The 27,228-nt window shown below is 50.7% G+C and overlaps 12 protein-coding genes across 12 annotated transcripts; 6 read left to right on the top strand and 6 right to left on the bottom strand.

Annotated features, from left to right (window-relative positions):
* Positions 1–969: 969 nt before the first annotated feature.
* Positions 970–1,659, top strand: COCCADRAFT_66688 (uncharacterized protein; the record flags this gene model as incomplete). Its single annotated transcript, XM_007716830.1, has 1 exon — positions 970–1,659. A coding segment is annotated over one exon (690 nt), but the record flags the coding sequence as incomplete, so codon positions are not given.
* Positions 1,660–1,826: 167 nt separating this feature from the next.
* Positions 1,827–2,474, bottom strand: COCCADRAFT_103285 (uncharacterized protein; the record flags this gene model as incomplete). Its single annotated transcript, XM_007716829.1, has 1 exon — positions 1,827–2,474. One exon carries the CDS (start codon positions 2,472–2,474, stop codon positions 1,827–1,829), a length of 648 nt encoding a protein of 215 aa, XP_007715019.1.
* Positions 2,475–3,528: 1,054 nt separating this feature from the next.
* COCCADRAFT_28463 (uncharacterized protein) lies at positions 3,529–4,789 on the bottom strand (the record flags this gene model as incomplete). The annotated part of the gene is made up of 2 exons (XM_007716811.1): positions 3,529–3,880; positions 3,960–4,789. The coding sequence occupies 2 exons, from the start codon at positions 4,787–4,789 to the stop codon at positions 3,529–3,531; spliced, it is 1,182 nt and encodes a 393-aa protein (XP_007715001.1).
* A 497-nt stretch (positions 4,790–5,286) lies between these two features.
* Positions 5,287–6,974, bottom strand: COCCADRAFT_103275 (uncharacterized protein; the record flags this gene model as incomplete). Its single annotated transcript, XM_007716828.1, has 3 exons — positions 5,287–6,321; positions 6,375–6,689; positions 6,864–6,974. 3 exons carry the CDS (start codon positions 6,972–6,974, stop codon positions 5,287–5,289), a joined length of 1,461 nt encoding a protein of 486 aa, XP_007715018.1.
* A 533-nt stretch (positions 6,975–7,507) lies between these two features.
* On the top strand, positions 7,508–9,910 carry COCCADRAFT_103263 (uncharacterized protein; the record flags this gene model as incomplete). The annotated part of the gene is made up of 1 exon (XM_007716827.1): positions 7,508–9,910. The coding sequence occupies one exon, from the start codon at positions 7,508–7,510 to the stop codon at positions 9,908–9,910; it is 2,403 nt and encodes an 800-aa protein (XP_007715017.1).
* Positions 9,911–10,392: 482 nt separating this feature from the next.
* On the top strand, positions 10,393–12,678 carry COCCADRAFT_103267 (uncharacterized protein; the record flags this gene model as incomplete). The annotated part of the gene is made up of 7 exons (XM_007716826.1): positions 10,393–10,579; positions 10,631–10,864; positions 10,925–11,289; positions 11,353–11,594; positions 11,677–11,837; positions 11,921–12,093; positions 12,145–12,678. 7 exons carry the CDS (start codon positions 10,393–10,395, stop codon positions 12,676–12,678), a joined length of 1,896 nt encoding a protein of 631 aa, XP_007715016.1.
* Positions 12,679–13,168: 490 nt separating this feature from the next.
* Positions 13,169–15,282, bottom strand: COCCADRAFT_103271 (GMC oxidoreductase; the record flags this gene model as incomplete). The annotated part of the gene is made up of 2 exons (XM_007716825.1): positions 13,169–15,155; positions 15,218–15,282. The coding sequence occupies 2 exons, from the start codon at positions 15,280–15,282 to the stop codon at positions 13,169–13,171; spliced, it is 2,052 nt and encodes a 683-aa protein (XP_007715015.1).
* A 1,505-nt stretch (positions 15,283–16,787) lies between these two features.
* COCCADRAFT_103226 (uncharacterized protein) lies at positions 16,788–18,364 on the top strand (the record flags this gene model as incomplete). Its single annotated transcript, XM_007716824.1, has 4 exons — positions 16,788–16,889; positions 16,945–17,083; positions 17,140–17,361; positions 17,418–18,364. The coding sequence occupies 4 exons, from the start codon at positions 16,788–16,790 to the stop codon at positions 18,362–18,364; spliced, it is 1,410 nt and encodes a 469-aa protein (XP_007715014.1).
* A 1,644-nt stretch (positions 18,365–20,008) lies between these two features.
* COCCADRAFT_39114 (uncharacterized protein) lies at positions 20,009–21,516 on the top strand (the record flags this gene model as incomplete). The annotated part of the gene is made up of 4 exons (XM_007716823.1): positions 20,009–20,336; positions 20,401–20,556; positions 20,622–21,123; positions 21,186–21,516. 4 exons carry the CDS (start codon positions 20,009–20,011, stop codon positions 21,514–21,516), a joined length of 1,317 nt encoding a protein of 438 aa, XP_007715013.1.
* Positions 21,517–21,875: 359 nt separating this feature from the next.
* On the top strand, positions 21,876–22,028 carry COCCADRAFT_103237 (uncharacterized protein; the record flags this gene model as incomplete). The annotated part of the gene is made up of 1 exon (XM_007716822.1): positions 21,876–22,028. A coding segment is annotated over one exon (153 nt), but the record flags the coding sequence as incomplete, so codon positions are not given.
* A 2,517-nt stretch (positions 22,029–24,545) lies between these two features.
* Positions 24,546–25,739, bottom strand: COCCADRAFT_103294 (uncharacterized protein; the record flags this gene model as incomplete). The annotated part of the gene is made up of 1 exon (XM_007716821.1): positions 24,546–25,739. One exon carries the CDS (start codon positions 25,737–25,739, stop codon positions 24,546–24,548), a length of 1,194 nt encoding a protein of 397 aa, XP_007715011.1.
* Positions 25,740–26,396: 657 nt separating this feature from the next.
* Positions 26,397–26,718, bottom strand: COCCADRAFT_103297 (uncharacterized protein; the record flags this gene model as incomplete). The annotated part of the gene is made up of 2 exons (XM_007716820.1): positions 26,397–26,426; positions 26,533–26,718. 2 exons carry the CDS (start codon positions 26,716–26,718, stop codon positions 26,397–26,399), a joined length of 216 nt encoding a protein of 71 aa, XP_007715010.1.
* Between the last annotated feature and the right edge of the window lie 510 nt (positions 26,719–27,228).

Here is a 27,228-nt window from a genome sequence, read left to right as displayed (position 1 = left end):
TTTCGTGTCGAAATGCTACATGTAGATACATCCATGTTTGTATAGAAAGAGGTGGCCGCGAAATGAGCGCAACAGTGGAGTAATGTTGAGATCGTGCTCGGGCCAGACGATGAACACGCTGTGGCTTTGTTAGATATGCCCCCTAGTACGGCAGAAATACCAACTAGAAACAGATATTTCGAGCAGTTATCTTGATTCCACCAATATCAGGCTTGACAAGAGTTCCCAATGATGGCAAGGGGGATGCGATACAAGAGCCAAGGACGGATTGGCTGTCAAGAGACGGGATCACATCGAAGGGACCAAAGTAACCGAGTTTCATACCCTCGAGGTATCTGCGACATGTTGCGCCCACATGTTCGCACCCTCGGCTTGATGGAGAAAAGTTGATTGCGCAATAGTACATAGGCCACGATCTGCGTTGCACAGGGGAGAGCTGAGGAATGACGTAATGTCAGACCCTGACAGCCCTCTTCTCCACCAAGTCCACGACACCCGCCAACCACCATCCACCACACATCGCCTTCTGCAAATCCTATCGCAAACAAGCAATGGCGCCGTCTAGAATCCAGATAGAAGCCGTTACCAGTGAGGCCAAGCCCTGCAGCGCGATGTGGGAATGCGCTAGGAACCGGTTTTGCGTACCTGCGCAAGGCCTGGTAGACTAGTGACGGCATAAGGCGTCTGGGGAGATAGTGAAGAGCGGTACGTTTACGACATATATCCGCACAATGAGCGCCTTTTGAAGCCCCGCACATTGAGTGGAGTCTGTTCACGTACGACCGTAGCCATCTTCAATATCAACTATTGTCGAAAAGATTTTCAATCCGGTCTTCATCGAAGCCAACAAGCGATACAGCCATGCCATCCTCCATATCAGAGCAAACGACCAATTACTACACGCCCAGCAATAAGAAAGAGAGGGGAAGAAAGGACAGCAGCTCGGCGGGGTCTTATATCCCTACCAAACCACCACCGAGTCGGACACCTTCAACACGCATAGCCCACCCAGCGCGACCACCACGCCAACATGGGCAAACTGCAAACTCGGTACCAACCAATTCACGCCCTCAGAGACCGGGTCTTGAGCGCCGCCGCACCACAGCACGCACACGCTACATCGACATGCTGCTCGGCCTCGATTCAGTCTCCCCACTGCACAACCTGCTCTGTTCAGCATTCGTCTGGCTCCTACTTGCTGGCTACATTGTCTTCCCCGCGACATTTACCAAACTCCAACGCACCGACGCAAAGCCCGGGGACAATGGCTTCAGTGCCGCGGCTCTGAAAACCGTGCGCAACATTCCTCTGCTGTACGTCGCGGCCTTTGCGTGTGGCATTGGCGTCGCGGGGTGCTTGTGGCTGTGGTGGCAACATCGCAAGAACTACGTGTGGGTGATTCATAGGATTTTCCTGCCTGCGCTGCTGAATAGCATTGCGGGTCTTATTTCGACCATTGTGAATGTGTATTCTGCGCAGGACGGGCAGTATAGTGTTACTGCTCGTGTGACGATTGTGGTTACAGCGGCATGCAGTGTCGTTGCTGCTGCGCTGTTCTTGGTATACAACACCATCATGCTGGGCATCGTAAGAAGGAGACATGAAAGGGAGATTGCGGCCGTTGAAAAGGAACAGGCAAGACGTGATGGCAGTCGTGACGAAGCAGTTTGAAATTGGCCTTTTCTCTTTACTGCAAGATGCAGCAGTGCTAACATTGTTCCAACCCCATCTTATCTTAATAAAACAACCTCCCAAACCCCATATCCCTATGTAATAATGAAATGAAAAAAAAGGAGAACATCTTGCCTTAGCAGCCCAGACCCCATTCACAACTCATCCCTCCCCTCCCTCGCCTTAACCACCATCGCCTCAACCGTAAACCGCACCTCCTTGCCCCCCAAGCTCTCATGCCTAACCTTACCAACCACCTTCCCATCCCCAAGCTCATTACTATACCTTTCAAGCCCCTCAAACACACCCTCACACTCCTTCCCCTGCTCCTCCTCCACATCCTCCACCCAAAGCGGCAGCAAGGGATAAATCGCTCCCGGGGCAAAAAACACCAAATCATCCTGCACACTAAAATGGCGCTGCAGCGTTTCTTTCTTGAGCCACTCGCGCACTTTGTAAGGTACGTCGGTCATGTGCATGGCGATGAGCTCGCGGCCTACGCCGTGCACGTCGATGCCGTCCCAGGACCCCGCGTAGAGTTGTTTGTTGTAGAAGACTTTGAGTTGGGGGGCTTGCTCGGCGAGGTCTGGGTAGAGTTCGTTGAGTTTGTAGATTTTGGCGGTGTAGCTGGAGGTGGAGCGGCAGTGCTGCGTGTAGGGGGTGAGGCTCGTGTCGTTCCATTTTGCGGTCCACAGGGCGCCGACGGGGGTGGGTTCGTCGGCAGGTGGGGTGGAGGAATCTGAGGAGGCGGAGGTGGTGGCAGAGAGGAGGAGGGGGGAGAGGAGGGGGAGGAGGAAACGCATTTTTTTTCGATCTTTCCGTCGTTTGGATAGAGTTAAGGTGTTGCTTTTTTTCTTTCTCCTGGTGTTTTTCTGGGGAAAAAAGTGTATACAAATACTCCACGTCAACGAGAAACGGCTTCAAACTCTAAGTAAAAGATCGCGTTCAGATACGACTCGAAACTCTGCGGTCAAAAAAAGAGAGAGAAGAATTGTCAGTAACTTTCTTACTTTATCCAGGAGACTTTTCTCCAAACTCCGCGCCCATCTTATACGAATAAAAGATACTATACGTCCTCTGCAACAGTTAATGCCATTCTGTCCTCTTCTCGCGCACCATAATTAAGACCGAACAAAAAGTGCGTCCCATGACGTTTCGCGATTCCGCCTCACCATCCCGCTTTCCATATTAACCGGCAAGGATGCTCGCCGACGCCATCACCAGCGCGAATTAGATTAAAAGAACACGGTACACCAAGAAAACATGGCATGCGACGGTTTTTTCTCGGTACTTGCTTGGCCGAAGCCTGCGCGCACGTGTCTTGTGGACGTTGTGTGGTTCCGGGTTATTAGCTGTGGGTATTTGGGATGGGGATTGCGGTGGGGAGTGTTTTGCGGGGATGGGGGATGGAGGAGAGTCATGTGTGAGCGGCGGGGTCTTATTGCATGGCAGGCTAGAGCGGATTTGTCCGACTTCATATACTACATACGCCAGTCACAACAGGGTTTCGCTGGTCTGCATTCTAGTAAGCATTGTCGGGCAAAGACACAAGCATACGTAGTTAGATTATTGCAGTGAGGTCATATTTCTTTGCGCAGGGGAAATAGTCTATAAATCCTAGATATAGAGTGGAAATTATGATAATGCAAAAACCATCCCAAAGTCGTTGATCGTAAATGCCTGAGAGAAGAACCATGCATCAGTGGACGTAAGTGCTTGCTCTACACATACCTGAAATCCGTCATTGCCGTTCGTCAGCCTCTAAACTCCTCGTAATATGCCGCTGGTATCGTGATTCATTCATCATCAACACGTCGAGAAAGACCAAATTTCATCTTCCATCTCCAAAACACCCGCCTACGACTCTCCTCCATTCTCCAGCGCCTGCCTCCTCTTCTCCGCCAACTCCCTCCTCTTCCTCTGCTCGCTCCCTGCATGCGAAATCGCCATGACCATATTAAACGCAAACGTGCCGACGAAAATCACAACCACAAACGCCAAGATAACAAGCACACTAATCATGCTGAAGACGACAAACACAAACGCTGCTTGGACGAATGCTTGATCGTTTTCGAGCGAAACGGGCGATGTGGATGGAAGCGAGAAACTAACTTCCATGGCCGATAGCACGACGGAGAAGAAAACGAAGACGATAAGGACCCAGGAGAATTTCCGCTGGAAGAAGATGACGTAGCGGTTGTAGCCCCATCTATCCAAAAACTTCCCATTAGCAAAACCCTCTTCCACAAAGAATCAGAAACGGGAGGGGGGAAAGGGGAAATACATACAGATACCCCCTCACAAAATGCGTATGCGCATATCTTACCCGATACGTCGTATTGATCCTACCGAGCCTCAAATCCCCAAACTGATACCTCTTATTCACCTGATGCAGCGTGTCAATATCCACATGGGCGATGAAATCGCTAACAAAGGCCTTCCACCAATGCCAAGTTACAAACGTCGGAAGTAAGGAATTCTCATGCGCGATCTTGAGGTCAAGAGGTGTAGTAACTAGCCAGACGTAGCTAACGAGGAAACCGGCAGCGCTTTTCCAGAGCCAGCCTTGTTCGCGTTTGCCATCGTCAGAGGAGGAGGGGCAGGAATCGTGGGTGCAGATCCAGTCGGTCCAGAATTTGTGGCAGAGGATCCATTCAGGGAGGGGCTTGATGAGGAGTTTTGAGCTGAATTTTAGGAGGTGCAGGTCCATTTGTTGGGTCTGGATGACTTGCATGCCGAGCATTGTGTAGCGGTGCAGAGGACGGGCACGCATGGGACGGCCGGCCATCCAGAGGTGGCCATGAATGCGGTTTAGGCGAGCGAGGTCGAGATCAAAGGCGAGGAAAGCTGGGATTTCATACTCGGGCCTGATGATGTGGTCGCTTTTCCCGGTTATGGTAGGGAGGGAGTCAAGAGCTGATAAGGGCCGGTTGGTGGATGATTGGAGAAAAGATTGTGTGTTGTTGAGAGGAGTGGTTTCATTCTGACTCAAGGTCCCAGCTGTTGATTCAGTATTATCCGCATCTGCGTTGGAGTTTGGTGGAATGGGCTGTGGAGAGAAGGGAGGCTTGAGCATGTAGCTCTCGTGATTTGTTTGAATTGGCGTCTTTTCAGCCATATTTTCCTTTGGCAAGAACCAGGGAAAATCAGATAGAGCGGTGGACCATATATAAGGTTGTCGCGAGCTGCGAGTGTGGCAGTGTCACGATGCTCTTACACGTGCAAGCATACCAGGCACACGACGACATGGGATGGCGGGAGCTAAGGGGTATGCGGGCTGGGCGGGGGCCAAAAAGCGCCTGAGGCGGAGTCTTGGTGGCACAGTCGATACAACTACGCATATCGCAACGTGTGATTGGACAAGAACCTGTATGGACTCGGAGGGCTAAGCCACCTCATGGAGGAGGCTGGTGACCTTTGCATGGAGATGGTGTTGGCTATGAAAATGTCTCAATTCTGTTGAAACTTCAAACAATAATAATTATTCAGCCTCAGGAGTAACTAAGGCCACATAGGGATACCAACGCCTCCGTCTAATGCAGTTTTGGATATCAGTTTTTTTTAGTCCCATTTTGTCTCTCATCCGCATGTCATGTCTGTGTCGTAAGCCCACACTTATTTGCAGTAGTTTGCAGGGAAGCTGCCCTTCTGCCCATGAACCTCGCCCTCCCACCAGTCCTGTGAGCTCTGCGTCTTCTTGATGACTCTAATCCGGTCACCTTCCCTAAACGACAAATCACCAGGTGTAAGGCTATCGAAGTCGTACATGGCCGTCACGTACTCGGACTGGAAAGAGCCTATCTTCTTTGGCGGAGGTGGCGGCGGCTTCTTCTTTCCAGCCGCAGGATTCGGCGAGGTTGGGTATCCACCTGGAGTTGAGCCATTGGAAGCGGCTGACGGGATCTTATTGAAGTAACCATCACCATTGGTGCCATTCGAATACGAGGAAGCCTGGGATGTAGATGACAGACGCCGGCCGTACATGTCCCCGCCAGCGCTCAGATGGGGCGAGCCAGAGATTTTGGGTTTTGTAGCACTGAGCGAACTGTATGAAGGTTTGCTGGCTAGGCTGATGGGTGGAGGAGCGCCTTCCGATGTTGAAGACAGAGAAGGTGGGGGCCGCGCCGGTCTCCCGGCGCTGCTGATTGTAGGTATGCTGTCATTGCTACTAGCTCTCCGGCTGGGCAGCACCTTGTTCCTAATTCCCAGACCGGTCACAGTGTCTCCCTTGTCTGGCAATCGCATAGGCATGTGAACTGCTTTTCCTGACTTGAGCAAGCCAAAGTTTGTCTCCATCTCTGTGCGCAGTGGTGTAAAGCTTGCGTCCCATACGGGTATTACCTCTTCGGGCTCAGGCGGGGGGTCCGGGTAGCCTTGCTCGTTCGAGTATTGATGTAGTACAGTGTACAAGTTTCCAATCAGGTTATTTTGTAACACAATCTGGTTGGCGAGAAGGTGGGGTAGGATGGAAAAGGTGGCAGCATTGAGGCGCGGGAGACGCTCACGGAGATTCTCGTCAGCGAGGTGGTAGGCATGGGTAGAGCGCTCGAGGTCGACTTCGTGTTTAGCAAGCGCACTGTTCTCGCGCTCAGAACGTGTCTTTTTGTTCTGTAGGGTTTCGCAGCGGCTCTTGTAGCGTTCGTAATCGACCTGAGTAAAGAATGAGTGTGACGACGGACAAGCTGGTGCAAAACATGGCGAACCTTTGCGTCTTCGCGCTTCTTGATGGCCTTCTCCATGGGCTTCAAGGCATCACGGGCAAGCTTAGCAGGCACGACAAGTTTCCTGTCAATGTCCTTGACCTCTTCCATCATGTCCGTCTTGAGTTCGGAGAAGGCTTCATGGAGGCCGTGGACGCGCTCCAAGACATCAGCCGGAGTTTCGACATGGACATGTGTGCTGGAGCCGCCTTCGCCGCCGAGAGGCTTGAAGATGGTGTAGAGCTGCTCGACCGAGGACAGCTGGTGGTTGAGAATGTTTGTCCAGGCGTCTCTCCATTGCTTTGCGGAGGCTTCAAGCTAAAAAGGGGTTGTTAGTCGACTAGGACGTAGGCGATAGTAGACAGTAAAGTAACAGCGCGTTGTTTGTCAACGGCAAGGACAAAGCCAATGCCAGGGAGGGCATGTCTCGCGACGACCCCACATGTCCAGAGCAGATCATGGCTTGAGGCGACAAGCCACAATGGAACGCACCTTTTCCAACATGACCTTGGAGTCTTCAAAGTCCTTGAGCATGGCCTCGACGTCGGCCTCATTGGGCGTGCGCGTCAAGAAGCGGCCCGTGATTCTCTGCATGCGCTGCATCTTGAAGGAGTAGGGGGCAAGCAATTGCAGGCGAAGGTATTAGGTAGAGAAGAAGACAATGCTAACGCTGCAAGTAGCAGACACTGGCGTTAAGCAATGGGCGATGGGCAATTCGCAGATTGGCTAGCGGTGGCTGTGCCCGTGAGGCGGCGGATTGGGTTGGGCATGGATGAAGGAGAGGGAGAGCACAGGCGGCGGCCCCGCGAGTGGATTGCGTTGCTTTGCATGCCCTCAGCTCGTCAGCCCAGTCAGCGCCAGGCACCGCAGACGTGGCATGACTGAAGTGGAGAAAGACACAGCTCCTGACGTATCGCCGGGTGTCTCGGCGGTGAATGTACTCTACGACTATTCCGTCTACTTGCGTACGCACACACACACCCGGCACAGTAAGCCGCGCCAAGGAACGCACGTGATGACGCGGAAGAGTCTCGTAGCACGCGTCGCGCCTCCTTCACTCTGCCCACCAGCCCCGCGCCCGCACCCATGCATCCCACAAATCCGCCCACCACCCGTCTCCCCAGACTGCCCGTGCCATGACGGCCCCTCTGCGCAATACCCAGCACGCCTCCGCCATTGCTGCCATCCAGGCCTCCCAAAGCACCGCGCCCGTCGCCGAGTTCCGCTGTCTCTTCACCCACGATGTCCGCCGCAAGCAGAAGCGCTGGCAGGATGGCTTCCTCAAGTTCCACACCTTCAACAACCGTGTCATGGTCTACGACCAGGCCCGCAACTTTCTCGGCGACACCTACTACAAGGACAGCGATGAGCTGCACGAGGGCGACGAGCTGAACCTGAACAATGGCGCTCTTGTCGAGGTTTCAGAGCCGGTGGGTGTCACGCACACGGATCTGGCCGCTGTCCTGGGCAGGAAGGCCAAGGACCTGCCACCCGCTCTGAATCCGCCTTCCCAGACAAAGCCCTACCAACGCCCATTGTCAGTGGCCCCACCAACCGCGCAGAAGGCTGCCTCGCAACTGCGCCACAAATCCCTCAATACGCTGCTCGGGACGCCAAAGGGGCCCATTGGCAAGGCACAGCCCATAAAGTCACCATACGACGCTCGCAAGGAAAAGGAAAAGGAAAATGAGTTGGCTGGGGAGCGGGCTGCAAAGAGACAGAAGACGACTCAGGCGCCCGCAAGCTGGCGAGCGTCTAGTCCCGCACAGGAAGAGAATGTCGAGCCAAAAGAAGCATCGCCTAGACCAACAAAGGATGTAGCTGCACGCAAAGCTCGACAGCCAGCGAAATTCATACCCCCTACGGCTACCGTCATTACAATAGAAGACGAACCCGAGCCCGAGCCTCACCCGGCCATGTTCTCCGATATCACACTACCGGGTACGCCACCTCGAGTTACCGATAAGATAGAAGAGTCCAGGGCTGCTAAAACAATTCTACCTCCTCAACCTCCTGTACAGACTCCAAGAATTCCAAAGAGCAAGATGCCGTTACCTGGTGTACGGGCTCTGGAGACACCCAGGCAGCCAGCTCCACCTTCCTCGCCTCCAGTGAGCGCCTCAAATCGCTTGTCTAACATCGAGTTTGCATTGCAACCAGTTCAAGTACCACGCAAAGAACCGTCCCCACCACCACCGCCCTCATCGCCTCCGGCTCGCAAGGCCCGATGCCTTCGACTGTCCACTGGAGTAAAGCGTGGGAAGTTGTTGTGCCAGGCTCTACCAGCAGAAAATACAAAGGCCGATAGTGGGTCTAGAGTAACTGGCACCAAGGTCAGGCGGGCAGCTTCCCGTACAGCGGATGAGCAGTCATTGCCTTTCATTGCACAGGGAGACGATGATTCCATCTCAGCCAAAAGACCGCCAAAGAACAAGCGAATTCTGACAAATGTGGATCACGGCGCGACAAAGAGAGCAAGAGTCTCCAAGTCTCCATCCCTACCGTCGCCCAGTCTCCAGGAAGATCCAGAAATCATCCATGATCTTATGGATCAGCAGTTGTTAGTTGCTTCATCACCTATACGCCCTGGTTCAGCATCTTCACGTGCCGTCGATAGTATCTCGGAATCTAAACATACTGCAGACAAAACGGCCAGCAACATGACCGTTCAAACAAACACTCTTGAGCCTGTAGCTACTAAATCGAAAATATCATCCACTAATGAGACAACTGGAAAAAGACCTACGAAAAAGGCACAGAAGCCCAAAGTGGCACCAAAGGTTCCGTCTCCTGTACCACCGGACCCAGTGATCCCGGCATCGAGAGACGTGTCTCCAGCACATACGGAAGTTTCCGACGCACAATCACGAACCTCAGCAACATCTTCTCGCAAAGTACCGCTCTCCAAGGGTGGCATACTCAAGAAGACTGCTCCTCGTACCAAAAAGCCATCAGCTTTGACAAGTCCCACGCAAAACGCTCTGCCGCTACCAGCTCATGGTGAACCCGTGTTGCTCTCACCGCGCCCCTCACGAACCAACAAAAAAGCGCCTTTGATGAGTACCACTGAGCTCGCTGGACTCCTTCAAAAGCCCAAGAACCTCGCCAAAGTACTCGCAGATCCTATTGAGGATGGGGGAGAAACGAACCAAGCAGGCAAGTCGCCGAACCGTACCTTCCGACGTGTTCGAAGTGAGAACGATGCACCAATTCCTAGTATCTCGGAAGAATGGGAAAGGCTCAATCTACCTAAGTCTAGCAGCCCCACTACAGATACTGCCAATGAGCCCACAGTGACGAGTACAGTTGCCGTAGAGAAGAAAAAGAAAAAGGATAGCGGGCTAGGCGCACTTATCAAGAAAACAGATCCCCGACGTAAGTTCAAGAGAACGCAGAGTTTGCAAGTAGATACAAAGGTGCCGCCGCCAGCTGCTGAGGAAGAAGTCGAGTTGCCGAGCCCTGTTGTGGATTTGGATGTTGGACCCTGGAGCACAGAAGCAGGCGATCTTTTCGACTGGAGACCGCCGGAGAGGCATTGAAGAGTTGATATGAGGGCACGTAATTACGAATGTATGACGTTGATATCCTTGGCCAAAAATCAACCTGTTTTTTGACACGGCAACGGTTGTTGCCAAAGCCATGTTTCCGCACAGAACAGATTTGACCACAGGTGATGCAACACTTCAAACCTATGTCTGCATGTGAGAGTCCAAGAACTCCAGCATGGAAAGTTTGCCTTGTAGCCGTGTATTCGTCTTCAATATTCCACCGTGCTGAGATAGAATTCCAAATGGCTTTCATACATTGCACGCCATCACAATGCTTCGTCTTTGTTTGATTTTTAACAAAGTTGTGGTAAACACAACACCAAATCCGGCCATTAGCGACACAAAGACTTGTGTGAATGCACTGAACAAAGACCCAAAGCGCCACTTGTATCTTCAACAACCACGACTTGAGTGCCGATTTGAATCATCTCATGCCATCTACTTTACCAAAACAAAATTTTCTACACGCTGCTATGGCTGTAAACATTGAAGCACAATATGCTGCACAGCAAATCGACTTTGCCACACTAGAGCAGATTTACATTCCTAGAACACTGGAAGTAGGCTGGATCCACTCTATCCAAAGTGAAGGAGGTCATGGCGAGGACTTTCGTCTGTTTGTGATCGGTCACAAGCTCAAGCATTGGCAGCGAACAGGAAGTAAGTTCAATTACACACTTAGCGAAGCACATCGCTCACACACATACTTAGCTATACCGTCGGAAAAGAAGGTCATTCACGCATGGGGAAATACTGATGCCATCAGCCGAGAGCCATTTATTGTGATTGCAGAAAGCGAACCAGATCCACGTTTACACCAAACAAATTTCGAAAACCATGCAGCTCTGCTCACATATGCCGACAAACACGTCCGTCAGGAGGAGCATAATGACTTTAGAGCTTTTGTATATGGATGCCGGGTCACAGATATTCGACTACGAGCCGGTACGTTCTAGCAATCATCCACTTTCCCTGTTCCAACGCGGGTACTGACCTCAAAAACAGAATCACAAGCCCAAACCCTCATCAATAGATGGAAGGATAGAACTCCTGCTGAGCACACCCATTACATAACCCGTGGAAGACAATTCTACGAGAGACACGTCGTACAGTTCCCACATCTCCGTCCCGCAGGCGCCGGCGACCATCTGTACGCCAGGGACCCAATCCCAAAAGCCACAATGTCAGACATCGCCTTCGTAAACCTACACGACCCACGACCAGCTAACGAGCCCAAAAAACCCGCCGGCTCGCGCTGGGTCTTCGAGCGAACGCTCATGCAAGTGCCAGAGGCGACATTCGGTGACTACCAGACCCAGCGCATTGTGCATCTGTTCGTGCTCGTGTCTGCAGATCATATCATCTTAAAGGTAAGTACAATACACACAAGTTGCATGTGAAGTAGAAAAACAAGGACTGACAACACACACCAGCGAATGGTTGTCAAGATAACCGGCTCACTGACAACCCGCGACGTCGAGAAAAATCTCAACCGCGAATACGACAAGGCGCATAAGAAGCTCTCTGACGTACCTTGCCCGCATATCCTCAAAGCGTACGGGTCAGCTATTCGTCGAAGAACCAGCTCACCGCAGCTTGGCTATATCTTCATGGAGTACGCTGAGCATGGTGATCTGGGGGATTATCTGGCGAAACATGCGGTTGTGAATCCGGGGTGAGTTTCCCCCTTTTTTTTTCTCTCTTTCTCCTCTCTTTACCATCAATTGTTTATTGGATTATGCTAAATCTTCCAACAGTAAACAACTCCCCGAACCCTTCTTATGGCTCGTATTTCGCGCAATGGCTGAAGCCGTGTTCGTCATGGCGCTGGGAAGACCAGTGCCTAAGCACCTACCGTTGGATAGTTACGGGGAGGGCTTGAATCTGAAGCCTGTTGAAGGATGGAAGCCCATCATAAGTAAGTATCCACCCATTTATCTCCAGTCGATTTCCCTCATATGCGAAGACGTAGCACTAATCTCTCATCCTCGCTACTGCTAGACCCAGATATCAAAACCTACAACATAGTCTTCGCAGCACCACAGCCAGACTACTACCCTGCCTATCCAACCCCCAAAATGATTGATTTCGGCCTCTGTTTCGACGACGACTACTTCTTTGAGAACCCACAGTACAAGGCGCTCGGCGTAGGTACTAACGGGTTTGGTCCACCGGTAAGTTCTCCACCCACACATGTAATAACCTCACAGCTAACGCAACCCAAGGAACACGACTACAAAAACTTCCCAGACTACCGCAACCAACCCATCGACATCGCCTCTGAAATCTTCAACGTCGGCCTCATCATGCTCAACATGATGGAACCCTGGGTCTCGCGCGGCATGACCAGCACCGAGCACTCCCAACTCGGCTTCGAGCACCATGAAAACTATTCCTACAGCTACTCCAGCCGCCTCGAAGAGTTGGTGTTCCGCTGCTTGGAATTTCCCCGGCGCAAGCGACCCGCGCTCACCGAGGTGCTGTACTTCACGCGTGTGGGGCTGAGGGAGTGGGAGAATGCATATGGGAGTGTTAGTAAGACTAAGGAGAATTTGCTGGGGTTTGCGAAAGTGGAGGTGGATGGGGTGGAGGAGGAGGTCGCGGTGGGGAAGGTGGCGCCGAGACGGTGGAAGGGGATGAGGGAGAGGAGGGAGAAGGTGGCGGGGCAGGGGTGTGTGTTGATGAGGAAGGCGGAGGAGGCGGGGGTTTTGGAGGGTGAGAGGGCGGCGAAGAGAGTGCGGTTTGTGTCGGGGGCTTGATGGACTCAATGTCAAGTGAGATGATGTGTTGGGTACTTGCTAATTGCTAATGTACTGTACCTTAGAGTTGTGATGACATGGCTAGTCGGTCATTTAGCTCTTTTACTTGCGATATCATACAGCAACGTTTGTTTTTTGACAGCAAAAGTCAGTTTAGAGTTTTTTTCTTGGTTGCGGAGCACTGGACGGGACGCCTTTTTTTTTGCTTGTTATTGAGCAATTGTCCGATACTACTCGGATCTAATAAGAAAGCGGACATATAACTAGATAAAATCGATAAATGTCTCCACAGACCCACCCCCAAGCGTGCGATAAGCGAGCGCCTTTTTAAGGACAGGGAACATCACGGTATATCCCGAATTGTGTAAAGGGAAAGTCTATAATATTCTTGAAATATGCACATGTTGGAAATGTGTATGTAAAGATTAATGTATTAGTAGCGATGGTAAGGGGGTGTGAGCTTTTATCAACGAACGACTATCTTTACTATCTAAGCCTTGGAGTTCTTAGCATCCGCAATGATGACATCCGAAGCCTTCTCCGAGATCATGTAAATGGAGATGACAGGGAAGGTACCAGGGATCTTGGGGAAAATAGAGGCATCAACGACACGGAGACTCTCGATACCGCGAACCTTGAAGTTGGAGTCGAGGACAGCCATCTCGTCACCATCGGAACCAATGGGGCATGTACAAGAGGCATGGTGGCCCCAGGCCTGGTACTTGGCGAACTCCTTCAACTCATCGTCGGTCTGAACGGATGGGCCGGGCCAGACTTCCTCGAACTTACCGTCGAGAGGGATGAGGCTCTTGAAGACGTTGCGACTGTACTTCATTCCCTCGACAACGGCTTGGAGGTCCTCGTCACCGCCAACAGCAAAGTTGCGCTTGCGGATCTCGGGAACGTCCTGAGGATCAGCGCTGCGCAGAGTGACGGTACCAGCATTGTTGCGAGACTCGGCCTTGAGAGTGAGCCAGGTCCAGTGGTCCTGACCCTTGGTGGCGTTCTTGAAGAAGTCGGGGTAATAGCCGTTGAAATAAGCAGGCCAGCCAGCAACGAGCATATCGGCGTTGCCATGGATGGAGCCACTGGACCTCAGGGTAATGGCCAAAGCAACACCGTTGGTAGCGTAGACACCCTTTCCGATACCCAGAGGAAGGTTTTCCCACTTCTCAAGGCACTTGTCGTAGCCCTGGAGGAAAGTGCAGCCGTTGAGGAGAGAGATCTTGGTTGGGGCCTGGCCGGTGACGGGGACTTCGTAGCGATCCTGGAGGTTGGTACCTACACCTGGAAGATCCTTGACGACCTCGATTCCAAACTTCTCGAGCTCTTCCCTGGGTCCAACACCAGAAAGCTTCAAGAGCTGGGGGGTGTTGAAAGCGCCAGCAGAGATGATGACCTCTCGGGTAGCAGTGACAGCGCCCTTGGTGCCCTTGCCAGTAGCACGTCCAGACTGACGTCTAGGATCTGCGCCGTAGAGGGACCTTCCAGTCAAAAAGTTGACACCAGTAGCCTTGGGCTTGCCATCGGCGGTTTGGTTGAACCTGATGCTGGTGACAAGAGTATTGAGCTGAATGTCGAGATGGTACTTGCGGCTGCCGTCGGAGTTCTTCGCCTCGAGGACCTGGCGGAGGAAGTCGACTGGTCCGGCACGCTTGTAGCTAGGAATTTTCATGGTCAGAGGAACCTGCCACAAGCCCTCTTGCGAATCGCGGTTGGGGCTGGGGTTGTTGGGGTCACGAAGCAGCACCTGAGTCAAGCCAGTAACGGTAGTCAAGAGCGACGAAAGAAGGGACTTTCCCAAGCCGGTAGCGGCGGCCAAGACAAGAGAGACGACCTTGAGATCTTGGGCAATCAACGTCAAGTCGGTCAGTGAGGTCTCGAGCCAGCCAGTGAATCCGTGGCCAACAATGCTGCTAGGCAGGTAGCGTGACCTCTCGAGACGGACAAAGTAATTACGCATCTTCTCTGGGTCCCAGGAATCATCGCCAGTGAGTTCTTGGATGTTCCTCCAATCACTTTTGTACGGATACATGGCAATAAGGGCATTGTGTGCTGTACAACCGCCCAGGGATCCGACACGGGGGTATAAAATGCCCAGTGGCTTCGCACCAGCAGGGGGGGTAGCGCCGGTGTAACGAGAACCATCAGGAAGTTCGTAGGTGAGCTTGGTGTCCCTCCTCATCTCTTCCTCGTCATCAAAGTGCTTGACAAAATAGTCCCACCTCATAGGCTCATACTCGGTTGCAACAGCATGCAATGCTGGGACATTGTACTCCGTCGAGTTCGTTTGGTCGTCTCCAGCGTCTAGCAAAAGGACCTTGTGGCCAGCAAGAGCCAGCCTAGCCGCGAGGGGTGAACCACCAGCACCAGAGCCAACAATGACATATTCATAGTCTTGTAGGGTAGTGGTGTCGGTAATGTTGGTAGCACGCTTTACGTTGGCGCCGCCATAAGGGGTGTGCTGGGCACCATCGCTGTTGTTGTAGTGAGCACATGTGACTAAGTCATGTGTGGGTATAAGGATAGGGAAGCATACATGATACGAGCACCCGCAAAGGAAGTGATTAATGAAAGGACGGTAAGAGCCTTGATGACAATCATGGTTATAGTACCTTATGTGCAAAATTAAGTAAAAAGAATGACTGGGGGAAAAAAGAAGGTTGATATGCACGCCACAGTGGCAAAGAAAGTGTGTAGGGAAGTGAGAAAAAGGCAAGTCGTCCTCACGATTTATCCTAGCATGCGGTTCACCTGACGCAGCCACTTCGTCCTGCCGGCAGAGAAAGTCGTCCGCACCGTGATTGGGATCACCGACTAACTATCCCCTTCTGCGCCCAAGATTTGCTAAAAAGACGGTCTCTAGCCAAACATGTCGACCTTCGCTTTTCCAAACCTAGTAAGAAGGGTCAATCTCGCAGTAGCGCAATCCAGAGGCATCCGTGGGATGCCCCACGCTTCGTGGTTGCAGCACTAGTGGCAGCCCTGTCTGCGGTGCCACGAGTCAGTCTGGCCAATTCATTCACACAAAGGGAAATGGTCGTTGATGCTAGGCTGCATTTCCTCTAGGCAGGAGAGTCGAGGGACCGCGCGTCAAACGTGCTAGAATTCGGGCCGCCCAAGACGTTGGACGAAACCTTGAGGGGGCCGTCCCGATGGCCATGACTCGACGCTCTTCTTCCCAGACCAGTGCCTCCACCGACGCGATAGGGTTTCTTTCCTCCCAAATGTCAAGAATCGGAGACGGGATACAATCTCGCGATGCTGCAACTTGTGGCAGTGCCAATCAGAGAAGCTTAAGGAAATCCTGCCGCTAGGGGTTGACTGGACATGTGCCGTTCACGCGCGTATGTAAGCAGCCGCCGCGCTAATTGGCTGGGAGGTGTGCCGCAGAGTGGGCCTCTCCTATGCTCATCATCACGCCCAGGTCCCAGCACAACCACAAAGGGCCCATCAACGAGTTCTCCACGACGGATTCCACATGGGTGATGGGGTATACCTACGCAAGCTTCATGCCTGCACCCACTGCACCCACCTTTCATGTCGGCTCATATCTACCGACGAGCTAACCGTCGGTACGGGTATTACTGGTAAAAAATGCTCCTAGCGGACGTTTTTCAGAGGGGACTAGCTTTCGGGGAAGAAATGCTCAAGGGCCCGTCGTATGCAGGAAGGCTTAGGATTGGCATTCTAAGTACCCCGGCGATGGGAAAAACTGCGCACAGGTGGTTGTGCAGCTTGTTTCGCAGTCTTGATGTTATTCTCGATGCGACGCTACTATCACTCCGACCCATTGCTTTGGGTTGTCTTCGTCACCCTGGCTGTGGACATTTTATGCGGATCCATGACATCGGAGAATTGTCTCTTGGCTGTCGAGCTCATGAACTGATCATGTACGGCACTTGCCGGGCCTTTTTCACGTCCAACAACTTCTCAGCAAGTCAACCGGACAAGGCTCACTGCAGATTTATATTCGTACATGTACCTACCTCCGGGACCCTGATCATCAGCGTGGCTTCCGACACTACGCCAATCATCTTTTTTTCTCTTTGCACCAATAATACTTTTTCTTGCTTTGCATTTTGGCAAGGCACACCTTCCACCTCGCCATGAAGTTTGGAAACATTCTGCTAGGGCTTGCAGCTTTCGCAGCTGGCGTCCAAGCACAAAACCCACTGGCGACTCTGGCAGAAAGTATGCCTAAGTGTGCGGTATGTTCATCCTGATGTCATATGATTAGTTCTCGCGTCTAACACACGAGTGTAGTTGGCTTGTTTTATCGAGGTCATCCCCACATCATCCTGCGCGACAGATCTCACTTCGGCGTGCTTATGCACAAATAAGGCTCTCAATGCTGCTGTTGGTCTATGTGCCGCGAAAACATGTACCAAATACGAACTTCTGCGTAAGATGACCCAGTCATTGACAATTGACGCGTTCGGACACTGACAGTAGTGATAGAAACAAAGAATGTCAGCAGCAAAGGCTGTGGCGTCCCTGAACGCTACAACGGCAAGAGATTCATCGTCGGTGGCCTTGTCGGATGTGGAATCGCTATAGTATCCTACATTCTCAGAATGGCGGCCAGTATCGGTAAAGGTGGTCGTCAGGTGTCATGGGACGATGCCACCATGGCCGTTGTGCTTGCGCTCGCAATTCCTCCTACCGTGTTTATCAAAAACTGTAAGAACTCGGTTTTTCTCTACAAGCCAAGCAAACTTGCTAACATTTTTCTCCAGTGGTAGATAACGGTCTTGGTCGAGATATCTGGACGTTGAAGGATTACCAAATCACCAATGTCCTCAGATACTACTTCTACGGAGAGATTTTTTACGTGACAGCTCTTGGTATTTCCAAGATCTCCATTCTCTTCTTCTACCTGCGCGTCTTTCCAGATAAAAAGTTCAAGATGATCGTCTACAGTGTCATGGGTCTGTCGGCTGCATATACCGTTGCTTTCTTCTTCGCTACTCTCTTCCAATGTACGCCTATCAGCATGGCCTGGACACAGTGGGATGGACTACACAAAGGTACATGCAACGACATCCATCTTCAGGGTTGGATTGCAGCTGCCATCAACATCCTGTTGGATGCAATCGTCATGGCTCTCCCAATGAAGCATTTGGCTGGACTGAACATGGGCCTTAAGAAAAAGCTCATGGTCATGAGCATGTTTGGCGTTGGTATCTTCGTCATTGTGGTCTCCGCTGTCCGCTTGTACTCGCTTATCCATTTCGCCAACACACAAAACATTACCTGGAACTACGTCGACGCTGGACTCTGGAGTTTGATTGAGATTGATGTGTCTATTGTCTGTGGATGCATGCCTGCCCATCGATTCCTGATTGGCAAGCTATGGCCAAAGATGAAGACAACCGTCAAGGCAAGCAAGAACTCGACAGACAAGAGCGGCGGTTCCCACGCAACTTCTTCCACTACCCCCAGCAAATTGGGCAGGGTCTCAATAAAGGGGATTACGAAAGATGACAATTTTATTCCGCTGTCTGATATTGACAGCAGCGATCGCGCACATCTCACCAAGGAAGCCCAACCACATTCCCGCAAAGAGTCCAACACTTGGATCACACAAACGCACGAGGTCGATGTTGATCATAACAGTACCTCGCATCCTAATGACCGCCCACAGGATTGGAACTGGCCAATGACCGGAAAGGAGCATGTTTGAGTTAGTTTTGTTGCAATACCATGGCGCATGTTCAGAAGCGGAAAAGGCTCCGGTTAGCCATGTATGGCGTTTGGGATCTTGGAATTCTTAGAATCACATGGGCGGCCATATCTGTTTTCTTTTTTTGTTAGAAAAAGCATCATATACCTATTCTACGTTACACTCATGGCTATTAGTTAATACATACACGAATTAAGCAATTCTATTCTATTCTACTAGACACACATACATGTCTTTTGCGTACCTCACTCACTCAGACGCGTCATCCACCCTTACCATGTAGCAATGTCCTCAACAGATACAAGAACAATGTCCAAGTCGCCGACCATGACTGTGGCATGACAAAGCGAGGGGTCGAGAATTGCCGTCTTACTCTCGCGCCTAACTCGGATGTGCGTGATAGCAAGGCGGCGCAGACACGGGTGATAGTGCGTCACCAAGCTACCGTGCCAGCCCAGGAAGCAAGACTGACTAAGAACCTTGTCTGTATACCACCACCCCCCCCCCATTTTACAAAAACTCCTACTTGCAGCTGGGGAATAGGAATGTAACCCGGTTCAGGGACATCCCCGGCTTCCAGGTACCAGCCTGTTAGTGGATCTTCGCCTGAGTTTCCAAGTCGGTGTGCGTCATCGTGAGATATCCCACAGCGCAGACCAAGGGGGTACAAAGGGATACACTCACCCCCCTTTGCCAGTTCCGCTTTTGTAACTTGCAAATCCCTATCGTGCGTATCAGTTCCAGATTTGAAATTGTGGATACGGGAGTTTTACTAGTCCTTTTTTTTTTCTCATGTCCACTGCGGTCGGTGCTTCCAGAAGGCGTTGGGTGCTCGTATTCTGCCCCAGATGTTGCTTGGCATATGGGTCAGTGCCTTGAGGCCTCCTCTCCTGGAATTACTCTTTTTGTGGTAGCAACAAGACTGATCTGTTTCAGTTTGTACCCGAGCGTAGGGACAGGCGGCTGACCGGGTCTAAACGCCGAATCGGGTTTGACAGCACGGGTTTGGTGGGGCTGACTAGCTGTCGTTAAACGGGCCGTTTAATTGATGCTTGCACTTTTTTGGTAGGCTACCACTGTCGATCTTTCTCTACACGTTTCTTGCAAGGAAATCAGAAAATTGGTTCCGTCTTACGAACATGCAATTCGAGCCGAAACCGTAGATATTGCTCTGTTTCACGGCGGCAGATGTTGATCTTTCTTGCTTTCAGAAAACACCCACAAGCTATATCCCAAAAGGAAACGGTCCGAGAACCCAAAGGTATCCTCTTCGTGCATAAGACTACTCAACGGTTTCCCCACAGTCTTGGGACTTGTGGAAATGAGGATTCGCCCCCATTCATTTCCTGCCCAGCCATGCGATGTACTGCTTTGGTCGCAAGGTCACACCGACACACCGAGCCCGCTGACAAGATACTGAGTAGGTACCTTGCGGATTTTATGTATCCGGATCCCGCCGCTCGCATAACGCCCCACAGATCTTTCCCCACCGGGCACCCTTGGGGACTGACGTTGAATCACTAATTGCCCATTGCCTACTGGCTAATAGCGACTGATTTTCAATCATTCATCTCAGATTAATTCTAAATTCCCAAACACCCGTTCAAGTGATTTTTTTTCTTTATCAACTTTTAGTCGCTCATTATGAAACTCTCAACTGCTCTTCTCACTCTTTCGCTGGGGCAAAGTGTCGTTAACGCTTTTCCTTCTCTTGACCACCGCCGCCTGCATGGCCTAACGCCGGAGAAGCTAAATGCAGCAATCCGGTCGGTAGAAGACTACCAAAAGGAGAAAAGGTTCATCATTGACATCACCAAACCCATTGATGTTTCTGGAAGACATGCATTTCAGCCTCCCAAGTCCACCGACCAGCGCGGACCTTGCCCTGGACTGAACGCCCTGGCAAACCATGGCTACATTTCTCGCACTGGTATCACTAGTTTCGCAGAAGTCGTTACCGCCATCAACCAAGGTCTGTTTCGCCAATCGCATATAACTCGGGGATGGAATAATTTTCTAACCTTTTGATATTATAGTCATGGGTATGGGTTTAGAACTCTCTCTCATTCTTGGTATCATGGGAACTGTTTGGACCGGCAACCCACTGTCGCTAAATCCTGGTTTCTCCATCGGAGGTCCACCCACTGGACTCGTGGGGCAAAACCTATTGGGCAACCTAATTGGACTTTTGGGTATGTCATCGTATCTTCAAACTACAATGTAAAACAACAATCACTCATGCTCTTGGCGTTACTAGGCAAGCCTCGAGGTCTTTCGGGTTCCCATAACTGGCTCGAGTCGGACTCGTCGCTCACACGCAATGATCTCTATGTCACGGGCGATGCCGCGACCATGAACATGACCTTGTTCATGGACTTCCACGACCGTGCTGACAAAAATGGTGTGCTCTCCATGGATCTACTCGCCAATCAAGCTGCTCGTCGCTGGGTGCAAAGCGTCCAAACCAACCCAAACTTCTACTATGGTCCTGTCAGTGGCATGGTCAGTCGCAACGCCGGTTACTTCTTCCTTGGCCGCCTCCTATCCAACCACACAGCCGAGCATCCCGATGGCATTTTGACCCAAGAGGTTTTTCGAAGCTTCTTTGGTGTTTTCAAGAAGGACAATGGAACTTTTGAATACCGCAAGGGACACGAGACCATTCCCAACAACTGGTACCGCAGGACAATCGAATATGGTTTGGTCCCACTTAACTTGGACATTGTCAGCTGGGTCTTGAAATACCCCGTTCTTGGCAGGTACGTGCACATGATATTCCGCTCTGCAAGTCTACTCATCAGTACCTAACACTTGGCTGCAGCATTGGCGGTAATACTGGCAAGGTGAATTCATTCACTGGCGTCGATCTCGGTGACATTTCCAGCGGCGTGGTCAACCTCACGACATTATTGGAGAACAACAACCTCCTCTGCTTCGTATTCGAGGTGCTCAAGACCTTTTTACCTAATTCGCTCTCTGGACTCCTCTCGACGCTCGATGTTCCGATTAGGCTAGTGACCGACACGCTTGCACAACCACTATTGAGTTTGTCCTGTCCCGCCTGGAAGGATCTGACTGAGGGCGGTGAGCCGCTTTGGGATGCTCTGCAAAAGCAGTTCCCGGGAGCAACTCAAGCTGGATCCAGCCTTTAGATCAGCATGACAAGGTGAAAAACCTAGATGGCCGAGTGCAAACTACCCCATGTCTAATTATTAATCTACGTTAATACTATTGTACAACCACACCAAAATTCATCCAATCCAGTTGAATCTCTTTCAATATTTCCCAGTCTCCACTCGTATGCAGCCCAAGTTGTCCCCGCCAGTATGTACGCCAAGTCACCCCAAAGCGCAGATCTTCCACCAAAAAAACCACGGCACATGATTGCCGCTCCCATCAAACTTTATTGAAAATACTAAGTACGTAGTACAACATTCAACCCCCCTTCTTACCACGTTCCCATCCCCCCCCAATCCCAGCCGACGACCACAAAGTACCCCCCTCATTATCTACTGCAAAACATAGAACCCACGGTGCAGATCCCCTGCTTTCACTTACTCTGCGGGGTCTTGTTCCCGCGCTCACGTCAGTCGAACCGTGTTGCCTAGCCACAGCTAGCTACATAAGCTCCCTATCGTGTTTGGGAGAAAAGCAAAAAGGATGAATCCCGGGTAATCCGGTTTGTGCCGAACCGCGTTTGTGGGGCGGCTTTTGACTTTTGTAGCGTGTAACAGTGATGAGGCTTTTGGCAAGGTACATGGGGAGGGCGTATGTTCGGTGTACGACTGTAAGTATATGGCGCAAGCGGTGCGTATACGGTGGAGGTGAGATGGAGAGAACGGGACAAGACGTGAAGAAGGCTTGATTGCATGAATGATGACTGTGTAGTTGAGTGTGGAGTATCAGCCGCTGACGTATTGCTGGAAATACGCGCATCGATCGGAGGCGAGCTTGTTTGGGAATCCGAGCTTGTTCTCTTCTCCGACTTTGCTTTGTTATGAGTGGAAGTGGTGGTGTGGAGGTTTGTTTACTGGCTCATCTACAAGCAGACTTTTGCAATGAGAAATTAGAATAACGATGCAAGTGTGTTGTGACGGTGCTTCCATTAACTAACAGATCTTTTGATGAAAGGAGATACACTTGATCATATGATTGAGCCTGTACCGTGCTGACAGTGCTTCAGGAGAGTCCATTGAGCTGCCTTGCACGAGACTTGAGTTCTCAGTGTTGCAGGACATAATTCTCTTAAGACAGCTCTTCATTTTGGCAGGAATGCTCTGTATTCTTGTGTTTACCTCTACAAGTTCTTATCATAGTTTGCTTGTGGGTGTCCATTGTGTTCTTTAAGACAGAAACTATATTGCACAGAAGTGCTTCTCACTTTTCTCTCACTCCTTCCTCAAGGAGAGGTGTAAGGATATGTATATACCTCCTCTGACTGCCCTATTTCTTCGTTCCCGGCAGTGGTGACAGATCTATCATATGAGCCGGTTCGGGTAATCTTGAAGTTTTGCAGTGTTGTCATAAGGCCCTTGAAATTGCTTGCTTTGCCTCCTGGATCTGCACAGCAGAGAATGGAGAAACACGCACTGTTTGTCATGTAATAGTATCTCATAATGCTATTCAGGTCCATGGGCTTAATTAAATTCAGTGATCTGCGGGTGGTTATGTCTACATTTATAAATATTTGATCTTACTTGTATCTTTATATCTCTCCATTGCCCCATTTATTGCATATAGAGGTTTCCGCCACAGAGTTTTTCAAGATTTATGTGTCCCTTCAGATACAACAGCTACTTAGACAGCGGGGTAGCTATAGCAAGACACTGCTGTTTCTAGGAAATGTCAACTCTATTGCTTGGATCATTTCGACTTGATTTGCGATTGATGCATTATCTTAATGTTAACTTGAAACAATAGCAGTTCATAATTTGGTATACCAGTATCTGGTGCATGATCTCTACAGATAGGCAAACTAGGCGGTGTCTTGCCACTGTCAATCCTGGGCTTGGACCGTCCACATGTTCCAAGGAATATTTTGGGATGGGACTTGAAGCCAACGACAACAACAATCTTCTTTTTGGTCTTGCTTGTATCTATACATTTAGTATCTCGTACACTATCTTATCCTGTCTTGCATCCCCCTCTCTCTAAAACAGAGGAGCTCACCTCATTTCGAATCCATTCTTCATACAATCTTAGCGATGAAAAATAAACACGAATCGCCCACTCCGTGAAATTCTGGGGCCCCATCTCAACATATACAACCAATTGTCTCCTTTGTAACAAGACCCTACACTCACTAATAAACCATTCTAACCACCAACTACTGTGGCTGCTAGCCAACCCAACTAATCCGCTCGCTCCAGCTACCCACCGCCATAACTACCGAACACTCCAGTCGCCGATTGCCATGCATCCAAGCTGCTCTAAATATTAAGCTAGAACAATCACTATCCCAACATAGAGCCTCATTAATCCAGCTCAGACCTAGAAACACGATCCCCATCATTACTAGCACATCTCTGAAAACTCGAAATCGGGTTAGGGTGTGGTACACTATTATTTTCTCAGATAATCAATCCTATACGCTATATAGTAAATAGAGATAAAAATAAACAAGTCAGTTATTTATACAGGAAACACTTACTTGAACTACTTTCACGATATTGCAGCTGATGGGGTGAAGAAAACGTAACCAAGTGATTTTTTTGAAAAAAATAAAATCCATAGAGCTATTAGTTTCTGCCGTGGAATTATTGCTTCTAGAATGCTAGTACCCGGAACCCGTATCCGTTTTACACACAATACACTTCGATATCCATCGTCCATCAGATGCCCACACCTACTTCACATAAATCCACCATTCAACATCCCTTTCAAATCCTCGCAGTACTTTTAGCTTATCTTCCACTACTGTCACTCTACACGGAGAAACGAGATAGACATGGTTTCTTTATTTTTGCTTTGATGGTAACAAACAGTCTACAACACTATGCTATCCAAAATTACTCAACACCGACAAATGAAGTCGGTCACATACCTGCGTGTAAAAATGGCTTACAACATAACCCACTCATCTATCCAACTATCGTACAAAAAACCAAAAAAAACGCCATAAAGATGCAAACAGTATTTACCCCAACATAAAAGTCCGAGTAAGTTGACACCTGATTAAACCCTACTCACTCCCATAACCCCCCTCAACCCCACACTTGACCTGTACAATCTCCGGCTTCCCCTCCCCATCCACCACAAGCGCCGTAAGCTTGCCGCCACTAACACACCCGGTATCGAGGCCAAACGAGTACTCATGGACATTAAGTCCCTTCTTCCTATTATGGCCATAAACCGCCGTGGTACGTTCTTTAGCCTTTAGTTTCTGCTGGCGATGGTTCCAGAATTTTTCCCAGGGGGTGCCATTGTGCTTGGAGGATGGAATTCTCGTTTTGAGGTCGATGCTGCGCATGTTCATGACGTGGAAGGGGTCTTGATGCTCGAGCGGGATGTCGGGGACGAGGCCCGCGTGCACGGTGACGAGGGAGCCGAGGGTGGGTACGGTGCCGACGCGGAGGATAACGGGACACTGGCGGAGGTAGTCGATGTCTTTTTTGGAGAATTGCTTTGCGAGTTTACGCAGCTTGGCGTTACCCTGGGAGGCGGTGGGTGCGCCGACAAAGTCGAGTTTTGACGAGTCGTCCGAGTCGGATGTGGGCATGACGAGGACGTGGCGGTCTTGGGCTTCGGCAATGGAGAGGAGCAGTTTGTCTTCCCAGTTTCCGCGTACGCATGAGGCGCCGTACTTGCGGGCGAGTTTGATGACGCCGGCAGAGTCTGGGCCCTTTGCGATCATGTCGCCCGTCATGACGATGTGGTCGCGCGACTGGTCAAAGGCGACCTTGTTGAGGAGATGCTCGAGCTCGGCGCGGCAGCCGTGGACATCGCCGATGAAGATGAGGCGCTTATTCTCCTTGGGCAAATGCTGCTCGTCCATGTCCGTAACCTGGATCATGCCCTTGAACTCGGGGCGCACCTGGCTGCCGTAGCTCATGGTTGGCGCGTGGTCCATCAGATGCAGTTCCTGGACAAATGCAGCGCGACGCGGGCCAAAGTATGTCCACCAACTGGCAATGGCCAGGAAAAAGACGAAAATATATGCGGCACAGTGGCGCTTGATTCTCCGGGGGATGCGATCGGTTGTGCGGAGGATGGCGGCCTGGACCTTCGGTGGGAGGAAGAAGTCGTCTTCGCGTTGGTAGAATCCGTCTTCCTCGTCTGATACATCGAGGTCTTCACGATAGTCTGGTATTTGCTCGATGAGGGGCCGTGGCCGGGTGGGCGGGTATGCATGTAGGTTGTGGTCGCGGTACGTCATAGGGCCGGTGGGTGTGCGACGTGTCGCTGTATACGTCTGGTAATGTTCTTTCTTGATACGTCGTTCACGGCGTTACGCGACACAGTGGATCACGACACTGTTATATGCAAGAGACGGCGCCTGCGCTGTGTTGCTTGTCTTGTAGTGCGTGTGTGTTGGTGGTGGAAGCAAAGCCAATGAATGGTTTGCACCTCGGATTCGCGGTTCTAAATTCTTCACCGCTTGTACCCCCGAGCCAATGTAGTGGTATGTAAGTGAGTGGCGACAGTGCTCGAGCGAACAAGAGAATAGTGGCCAGATGCGCCAGGGGCAGTGTGGCAGACTCCGTCATGTTGGACGCGGAAAGCCTCACAATAAGACCGCCCCTACTGTTTCGCGTCGTCGCAGCTTGCTGCGCCCAGTACTATTCTCCATTGGCAATCGGCCAATTCCTGGGCCACCCCTCCGAGGAAACAAACCCGTCCAATCCATACATATTTGGGACTTCGATACATAATCGAAATTCTCAGAGATGCTGAAAATTTATCGATTTTTTTTTCATATTTTTTCCCTCTCATATACAACTTAGCCCTATCAAACATTTCCCTCCCATCTTGACAACCACCATCCGTCCCATACCCCCTCTACTCCACCCGCAACACTGCGCCTAGAAAAGCCCTAGTTCTTACAGCACGCTTTACAAGAGCCCTGTAGGTTCAAAGTTAGCGTGCGAACCTCTACCCGCAATGCCGTCTCATCTCCCATGCCCGATCTCACATATGCCTTCTTCTTTTCCCTACGAAATACTACTTACATAGATCTGTTCAGACCTTCCAGGCCCACACTTGAAGGGCAGAGAGATGCTGGCGTGATAGCATGTCCCACATCCTTCCGGCGATGGTACGGGTATTTGTCTCGAGTCGAGTACAGCAGGCTGTGCTGGGTGCGCAGAGACGAGAGCAGCAAGTGCTGTGATTGTAACCAGGGCAAAGGTCTTCATCGTGTCTAAAGGAGTAGTTGTAGTATAGGAACGAAGCTCTAAAAGCAAGCGCTTTATTGGAATTGCCAGACCCGTTAGTTGATCTTTTGGTGTCTATCCAGACCTCTATTTCTTCGTCTTCACTATAGCGTGGCGCCTCAATACAGGGACAAGAGATTAATACACAAGACTTTTATAAACATGTTACAGTGTATAGGTCGTATTCATGTAATGCCCTAGTCTTGGACATCTACTTCCTTACCTAGTGCTGATACTTGGTTCCACAACCGTTGTTAGAGCCTTCCAACCCAATACTCATAGCTAACCAAAGATGTACACCAAATCTACATCTACATTGCTTTATTCTTTCTAGTGCAAAATCCTAGAAATGGACCGGCTATGGTTGTATTGGTAAAATCATTAGTGATGTTTCCAATGCAGTTTAGCGCCTACTTCCGCACCTTGACAATCACTATAACATCGGTCATTCTCATGCCAACAACAGCCTTGTCCATCACATACCCTTACCAT

This window comes from Bipolaris zeicola (assembly GCF_000523435.1).
Source record: "Bipolaris zeicola 26-R-13 unplaced genomic scaffold scaffold_154, whole genome shotgun sequence".
NCBI classification, from domain to species: domain Eukaryota; kingdom Fungi; phylum Ascomycota; class Dothideomycetes; order Pleosporales; family Pleosporaceae; genus Bipolaris; species Bipolaris zeicola.
Note: the sequence above shows the minus strand (reverse complement) of the source record. Positions and strands in the feature narration are given on the sequence as shown.